Source organism: Apaloderma vittatum, unplaced genomic scaffold (genome assembly GCF_000703405.1).
Source record: "Apaloderma vittatum isolate BGI_N311 unplaced genomic scaffold, ASM70340v1 scaffold35448, whole genome shotgun sequence".
NCBI classification, from domain to species: domain Eukaryota; kingdom Metazoa; phylum Chordata; class Aves; order Trogoniformes; family Trogonidae; genus Apaloderma; species Apaloderma vittatum.
Window position 1 is genome coordinate 1 of NW_009729691.1, and position 8,936 is coordinate 8,936.

The 8,936-nt window shown below is 44.0% G+C and overlaps 1 protein-coding gene across 1 annotated transcript in view; it reads right to left on the reverse strand.

Annotated features, from left to right (window-relative positions):
- Nucleotides 1-3,524: 3,524 nt before the first annotated feature.
- The window catches only part of MME (membrane metallo-endopeptidase), a 27,015-nt gene continuing 21,603 nt past the window's right edge, over nucleotides 3,525-8,936 (reverse strand). Inside the window, exons 20-22 of the mRNA XM_009874535.1 lie at nucleotides 6,859-6,954; nucleotides 6,382-6,458; nucleotides 3,525-3,624 (exon numbers count right to left, since the gene is read on the reverse strand). Coding sequence (XP_009872837.1) covers nucleotides 3,525-3,624; nucleotides 6,382-6,458; nucleotides 6,859-6,954 — 273 coding nt within the window. The remainder of the gene's footprint in view (nucleotides 3,625-6,381; nucleotides 6,459-6,858; nucleotides 6,955-8,936) is intronic.

Genomic DNA, 8,936 nt, shown 5'->3' on the forward strand with positions numbered 1-8,936 from the left:
AAAGGTAGGAAAAACGTGTTTTCTGTTAATGCTGGATGTCGCTGGCTGGCTCCTTGTCCCTGTCCTGCAACAGAGCGGGGCGGCCTGTGGGCGTGAGGCTGAAACGCCTCCATCGCTCCCAGGGCAGGGCCGGGCCTGGCTCGGGCCCTGCCGAGGTGGGAGGCCAGGCCTGGTTCCGGGCCCTGCTCCTTTACTAGGGTTAGTGCCCGGGATTAGTTACAGTGGCTTTTAAAAATACTTTTTTTTTCCCACACAAAACCGCAGAGAATGTTCTAATTTTTTCCCTTTTTGTTTGTGTTCAGGGCGAACGCTCCCAGGTTCGGCAGCAATATCGCGTTCTGTTTGTTGCGGTTTTTGTTTGCCGAGGCCTAAGGACAGGCTGGAGGGCAAGTAGAATTCACGCCTTTTCTGCTGTTCCTTGTGTAGTTGTACGATTTAATGAACGATTGTAACCCCCTCTATATCCATGTAGCTGCTGTTGCTGGAGGCAGCCTTAACAGGGTGAGGAGTTTGGGCTTCAAATTCAACTATTGAAAACTGATTTAATAGCTTATCGATTTAGTAATCAAATGGTAGCTACTGGTGCTCTGCCTTCCACTGAGGTAAAACTGATGGTTTTTTACTCTTTTTTTTTGCTTTCTTTGACTGGTTTTGAACTTTAACAAACACGCACTGATGCACGCTTCATAGGGCAGCAGTTAGATTTTTTCCTAGATATTGTCAAAAACTCTTCATATCTCTGGTGTTCACGCCAACTGAATTCTAAGCATCTTTTCAGTAAAACAAGAGCATTTTTTTAGGTGATATCGTCAAGGCAGGTAAAATTTACAGAAGGTGTTACCATGTTTACTGTTCTTATAACTTTTGGCCGTAAATCTGGCAGTTTACCGACTATACAGGTGCCTCACACCGAGCTCATGGGAACGCAGGAACGGAGCTGTGCATTTGCACACAGTTTGAATCCCTGCTGGGAGATCTTGGAGTGTTTAAACCTGGAACTGAAGATGCAGTAGAATACGAATGCTGCCCTGGGTGACATTGCTTCCCTCGTTTGTTGTTTTTGAGGCCTTTGGTAAATGCTTTCTGTGGCACGTCTATAAATACTTCCCTGACATTAACTCTCTGAGAAGGAAAACCCTCGCCAGCACTAATTAGTTTGCAAGCTGCGATGAAAGGCATATTCTGATTGTCACTTCTTGGGAGATATGTGACGTTAAACATCTGTGTGGTTAGTGCCATGTTTCTTTTATGAACACCCGAGTTTTACTTTTGCATGAGTGAGAAAATTGCAAGTGCCGCTAGTTAAAGTTTGGTTTTATCAACTAATTTTCTGTTAAACGCTAATGTGAGGCTGTGCCGCACTTAGCTGGTGTGCCAGGTGACTTTTGGAGAAGACCAGACGGATGAGAGGTGGTGTTTGATGTGCCCAGGACCCATATCAGCACACGTTGTGATTCAGAGCGGCACGCCAGGTGATTTCTGTGTTTTCTCTTGGTTCTGGCACGTGGTCATTTCCTACTGGCGTTTGTTTCAGTAATCACAGCTTCCCATGCGGTTCTGACTGGGCTGCTTTAGCCAGGAGTAAAGCCAGCCCTTCATTTGTTTTCCCACCTACTCCAAAGGGGGATTAAGGAATGGAGAAGCCTTGTTGGCACCTACGGGCTCGAGCTGTGTGAGGCCCAGCGGAGTCTCTCACGGGGATGGGTTTGGGAGCGATAGAGGTGCACAGGCATGTGTAAATATGACTTTTACAAGCAGTTTGACTATTTGGGTTCCTATGCTGATGAGGTATCTTTTTTTTATTTTAAGCTTTTCTCCCGTAGATCATGGTGTGTTGATAGGTTGATTTCATGTAATGAAAGGGTATTTCTGTCCCTCCGTGCAGTCAGCAGCCACTAGGGAAATTGCCTTTCTTCTGGTCATATGCATTACATTTGGTTTTGTATTTCACACGCTTGTTTCCACACTCTTAGCTCTGGGTTGTCGGTGGTAAAATAGATGGGGGTGGGGGGGAAGCGGTGATGAAATGGGGGAGTTTGGGAAGGGAGTCCTGTCATTCATTCAAGGCAGGGTTTGACACAGCTAAAGCCAGCTGTCAAATCTGTGTGTATTTTGTTTCCTTCTTGTCGTAGATGTTGGGGTGTGGTGCTCAGGGGCAAGTATAGAAGCGTATTTGCAGAGAATAAATTTTTTTTGCACTTTTATATTTTTTATAAAGAACACACGCTGCATTTGGCTTATAATTTCTGTTTATTATCAAAATGTTTTTATCAGATGACAAACTCGGAAAGCTAAAAGGAACATAGGTTTTTAAATATACCTATTGTAGCAGTCATCTGAGGTATCTGGTACTTACTTTTGGAAATCTGTTTGCTTTGATATACAAAGCAGTAAGTTCCTTTGCAATCTGCATGAGGATGTTCAATACATATCATTGCAGATTTAAAGCCTTTCACCTTCTTACTTAAAGCTCCTTCTGATTCTTGCAATCAGGTGTGCAGCTTTACTGGCACGAGGACTGACACTGATCAGGACGCGAACAAATTATGTGCAGGATCAGACCCTAAAGGCTCAGAAGGTCAGCCTGAAAACTTGGTACACTCCACTGGAGAGCTCGGGTTTGTAGCCTTTGTCTTATTGCCCGATACCACGCTTTACTCAAATTCCCCAGTTCTATGCAGCCACTGATAAAATAGATTACAATACTTCAAGTCAGAAGTGTAGCTCAGATTTAAATATAAAAACTATGATTTATACGTTACTAGAAACTTTAAAAAAGACCAACTTTAGAGAAAGCAAGAAAAAGCTTAGAAAACCTTGAAAGGGTCTTTGATCACAATCTTACAGATTACATGTTCAAAAATTAATAAATTACCTACATTTTCAGTTTGGTTGGAAATCAGTAAATAAACTTGTAAGTAGTGACTTCAGATAACACACTGGAATCATTAGTGAGAGTTACTTAAGTACAGCAGGTCTTTGGACTCATATAAATGGTTTCAAGTAAGAATGAAAACATTTGGTAGAGCAGATTTATCACAACAGCAGAGGGGACAAAGTCTGACACTTAGGATATAAACTGTTGTCTCATTAACATGTTATGATGCCATAGTTATTTAGTATTTCCTTCCTCTGCTTGATCAGAAATCTGCATTCACCGACCAGTTAATGTGTTATACTTTGATATTACAGAATAAATCCAAAAAGCCACTGGCCAGTGGGGAACAGGATTAACTCCAAGCGCAGTGTTACTGTGCACTGTCGAGTGATTTAGATTCTACGGGGTTCAGCGATAGGAAAGCAGCCCAACAGCTAGAGCAGCCACTTGCTGCATTGGCATTAGTCCTTTATTCGATGTTTTCAGGGTGATTTTTTTGTTTGTTTTGTTTTGCCTGTTTACTAAGAATTACAGTGACTACTCTAGCATATTCCCCTTAGTTTTCTTCCCTCCTCCCCTTCTCAAAATCAGTTCAGAATTTCTCCGTTTCTGGAAAGCTTCTCAAGTTGTGACGTTCACAGATCTGTCACCAAACTCGGCACTTTTTAGCGGGATCCATGTAGTTTGTCTGGGTGCAGGAAAAGGCTTCAGAAAACTCTTGGGAGTTCTGCAGTGATCCTATGACCCTTTAAAACAAAACAACACACGACATCCCATCACTGTTGCTTTTCTTTAAAACAAACAAGAAAACCCGTATTTTGTAACTTTTTTTGCGTCGCCTCAAAATCCTGTGGGGAACACCTGTGTTTCTGAACTCTGATGTTGCTTCCATTTCACTTCAAATATTGGCTGTGATTTCTCTTCTCAATTTGCATGGTCCCTAGTGCGACCCTCCCAAACCCACAAAACCCGTCCCTTCTCCGTTACTGGCTCCCACACAACTTCCATTTATTTCACCGGGAACAAGTTTATTGCTTGTTGTTAGCTTTCACTGAGAATATTTTCAGCTTGGTTGTGGTGAGGAGTTTCTTGGCAAGGGGAAGACAAGACCCTGAGGTAGAGGGGCTGTGGTGTAACTTTTCAGTGAATGCTCATTTAGATTTTTATACTGATCCAATTTTAATGGAGATCATACTGCTGCTCTGGGCACTCTCCACAAACGTTCCGGTGAATGAGTTTCCTGGGAAAAAACCACTCCTATAGAGAACATCTTTGAAGTGAACACGAATATGAGGACTTTCCAGCTAAAGCAGTTTGTCTATGTGTAATTGGGAACAGATGTGAAGGAGTTGCTCGTTCCTTCAGGAATGGAGACAGCCTGTGCACAAACCTATTCAGGAAAACAACTTCGGCTTCAGATGTCAACTGTAGATGCTGATACACAGCGATTGTGGACCAGGGATCATTCAAAGAACTGTTTCTTTGAGTAATTTGAATAACCTTAATCATTAGATTCAAGAGAACCAGGAAGTGTCCACAGAAGTTCTCTCTCACCCGCCTTTGACTACCTGATCTAAGGCATCTTTCTGTTAACTTCTTATTTTTCTAGTGGACGAAAGATTCTACCTGTCCAGTACTCAGAGTTGTCAGCCCCTAGGCTAAAATTGTACTGTGCAACTAACAGTGGGTATGAAGAGCTGCCTGTCCTACCTGTAAGGGGAAATAGCCAGCAGGCAGTACAGGAGGTGTTCAAACAAACACCCCCCCAAGTAATAATAAAAAAGGCACAGTGGGAGCCACTGTGACATTTTAATAGTATGTCATTAGGCAGTAATTTTGTCGGTGTATCTTGTGTACTGAAATGCTGTCTACTTTAGAACTTTCCAGGGGCGCCTCATCCAGAAAATTACTTCACTTTCTAAAAATGCTAGTGTGGTTTCTGATTAATACTTGTGTAATTCCGCATAAAGTTTATCGCCTTTCACACTGATGTAAAACTAGCACAAAGCACGGTGTGGTATATCCAAGACAGGCACAAATACAGTTACACTAAGATGCTGAACTAGCGAACTTCAAAGGAGTGATGGCTCAAACAAATTAGATATGCAAAGGGGAGGCACAGTTCTGAAGAACTCGTTAGCATTGTGGCCAAACTCTCTTGATTTTAGGACTTGGTGCATAAACTGCCTCGGGCAAGACATAGCACAAAAACCACCCACAGTGAAATGCCAGAAGCAATTGAAGGAGCAGTCACTGCTTTCACTGAATATTTGAATATGTGGGATAAACAAAATAATTCTTTGGTGAAAAGCTGTTGAAAGAAAGATACTGGAATTAACGTACTGCATTGTATCAGGAGAGAAATCAGCTATTGTTAATGTGAGTCCTGGAGATGGCACAGCCCTTCAAAGCTAACAGAGATGTTGTGATGCCTGTATTACTGCTTGATCTCACGGCATTTGCCCAAACAGATTTATCAGAGCAAAAACGTCGTTACGCTACTGATGAATGGGTTGCTCTGACTTAAGTTAAAAAGATCCCAGACTGGCCCCGAGATTTCCACCCGGAACAGCCAACTTTCCTGCGTGACTCTACTGAATTCGAGCCCAGGTATCCTTAGGAAGGCTGACTGAGTGCACAAGATGGAAAATGGGACTTTTCTTCCAGCACCGCAGCATGAAGCCTTGTTCTCGAGTGAGGGGCAGGACCTTCCACCTCACTTCTGCTACTCCAGGAAGAAAGAACAAAGAGTGACCTTGTGCAACAGCTGGGGCACAGCGCAGTCCCAGTTCTGGGCTGCAGGCGGGACAAGCAGCGCTGTCAATGAAACAGCAAAGACGGGCCGATCCACTCTGGAACGGAAGAAGGTCCTTCTGGCCCTAGGTGGCAAAGGGTTCCTCCTTCTAATGACAGCAAAGGCTGCTGACAGGAGGTCATGTCTCTCATGTCAGCGTTACCGTTTAAAAGATGAATTCTTCTCTGTGCCTGGAAGAGTAAAATGCTTGTGCTCCACAGATCAACTGGAGATTTTACCCGGACCGAAGTCCGTCCATAGCTTTGGTCTTTACGAGAGAACCCTCTCAGGAGCTACTGCGGGAGCCAGGGGGCTGCACTGTGACAATCCTGCCTGTTGGCTAACAGCCACGGGAGGGTGTTTGTGCCGTGTGGTGACCAGATGTTCAAAGCCTCTCCATAGTGCGGACAGAATCAAGTTGTACTGTCTCAAGGGTGAGGACAATACCCCCGCAGCCTTGCGGAGCTTCCTAGGAAGGAACATGCCTGTTGCTGCCAGCACGGAGCTGTGCTAGGCCTGGGAGGCTGGAAGGACAGTCTGTCTGTCCATCCCTCTTAACCACCTTCAGGGTGACGTGCCAATGGATGTGCATTCACCTAAATCTACCCCGGCAAGCGCAACACAGCCTTTTGTGTAGAGGTCTTTAAATTTGGTAGCTGAAAGCTCTGTTGCACCTAGGGATTGCGCTAAGGTTGTTACACGTGCTGACCTGAATTTGCCTGGGCTGTGCACGTCGGTTTTGATGGAGTTCACAGCATATTCCGGTCTGTATGTTCCACACCATACCTACACAGGTTAAAAAGAAAAACGTTTGTTAGCCATAAGGTTGTCTAGGAAGAGACCTCCTGTCATTTCACTACGGAATACTTAATGCCAGGAGAATATGTTTCACATTAGATTTTGCGTATTTTGTGTTTTTTAAAAACAGTGTACTATTGTCCTTAGACAAAGGCACTTGGGCACAAACAACTGTCTACCAGACTTACTCGTGTCTGAATGAATTTGTGTTGGGAAGATAAAAATTACCTAACAAGACTTTTTATTTTCACTACGTTGTAGTGAACACTGCTCAGTTTAGCAACTCTGCCAGCGTTTAGTAGAACTGTGAAAGTCAGCTTACTCGTTCTGACTTACTGTTAAACTGCAATTTCAAGTCACAAGCCTTCACTCCAGAAGGTCAGCATACCTGTGCGAAGTTCAGAAAAAACAGCTGTTTATGGTTCATTTTGAGACCAGGAAGAAGTTTTTCTTCTCCGTGCTTTTCCACGTAGTTTTTGTAGGCCTGCAGAATGAATCGAGTAGAAATGTTACAACTTCAGCCCAACAGTCAAAATGAAATGATGACAAGGAGGAACACGGGTTCTTTGAAATAATTAATCACAGACTACCTTGGCCATCCGTCTTACCACATGTCACCTTCAGCGCTGTGATACCAGTGGCCTGGCAGAATTGAGATAGTTTTCTCATGGAATGGGCCTCATAGTACAGGTTTAGTGAAGCTGCCCAAATTATATACAGGCTTAAAGAAGGCAATTTATTGCAGCAAAAAGAAGTTAAGGCTGATGGAATAATTTCCATGCACCCAGACAGCAAGATTTTTGCATAACTGTTCATCGTCTTACAGGGGAAGAAATTAAGAATGCAAAGGAGAAGAGTTGCGTCCTGAAATAGGAGTAGCTACAGAGAGTTAGTACTACTCTTCAGCAAGCTTTATAATAATAAATATATTAAAATCTTAGATGTGAAGACCGTGTGTCAGTGTGGTGTTAGTACTGCATTACTGATAGAAAGATGGGGGCAAATCAGAGAGGTGTTCTGACTGAAGTCGGCACCAAGCTCCTGCAGGAGTGAAGCCGATCAGCTGCACGAGGGCAAGCTGAGGGCTGAGTGGTTAACAGCTCGACTCGAAAGCTGTGGAAGTTCTAGTGGATAACGAGCTGAACAAGAGCCAAGGGCAGCACGCTATGGCAGAGAAGGCAAGTGTCACACTGGGATGTATAAACAGGAGTGTCTTATGTAAGATACATGAAGTAATCCTTCTGCTCTGCTTGGCACCGGCCAGGTTTCAGCTGGAGCACTCTGGCCAGTTTTGGGCACTGCGTTTCAAGGAAGATGTGGACCAACTGGAGAGAGTCCAGAAGAAAGCAGCAAGAATGAGCAGAGGTCTAGCAAACATGACCTATGAGGAAAGATTGAAAGAATTGGGTTTGTTTAGTCTAAAGAAGAAAAGTCTGGGCCTTCAAGTATGTAACAGTCTTGAGATACGTAAAAGGTCGCAGAGAAGAAAGGAGCATTTGCTCTCTGTTTCCAGTGAGGGAAGCGAAGCCGTGGCAGCGCTTGCCCGCAGCAAGGAGGCAGTGGCACTTCTCGCACGGTATGTTTGAACGATTCAGAAATGGCTGATTCTACCCCCTAGGAGGCTGGGGGGTGGACTAGGTGACCTTGCAAGATTCCTTGTGGACCTTTTTTTACTTTTCATATGATGTCATAATAATTATAAATATCTAATTCTTTTTTTTGTAATACCTCTGACCTTCTGTTTTTTCTCTTGCTACTCCCTTTCAGAACGAGTATCCTCTTTCATGGCTTTGTACTGTTTCTGTTTGTTTTTTTTTTTAAATGCGCAAACATTCCAGCAGTTGAAGATCAACTAATCTAATATGCCATACTGATGCCTCTTAGGCTTCCAAATCATTCTTTAAACTCTCATTAATAATTGTATTTGCCCTCAAACCTGCAGTTCTAGTGAAGGAAGTGTTGCTGATGGTGTTCTTTGCAGAAGCTGTGACGATAACTGAGGAGTGTGAGTTGGGCCGTGCATCCCAGCAGGCACTGCGCTGAGGAATGACAGCGCTCTGGTTGTCAAACGTTGGTTCTTTTTCCATAAACCAAAGTGTTCAGGGAAGGGGAGGGAGCATCGTGTTCTTAAGGCCTGCAACCACCCCATTTGCAAGCAACAGAAATCGTTCACAGAGAAGCTGAATTGCTTCTCACCTCCCAGCCCGCGTGCCCACAGGAGACCTCGCTTCTTCTACTTTCAGTCTCCGAGTTGGCCAGTCTAAGGAGTTAAATACCTATTTCAGGCAGAGAATGAAAGGAAAGCCAAAAAAGCGCACAGCCCCCTTGGCAGGCTAGCGCAGGGAGTCCCGATGTCACTGACATCTTTGGGTTCCTGTACAGGAGATCAAGGTGATGTTTTGAACTGTTTTGTGAACAGTGTTCTGACAGTTTATAGGTAGAGCTTAGAAGAAAGTTTCTCTTTCC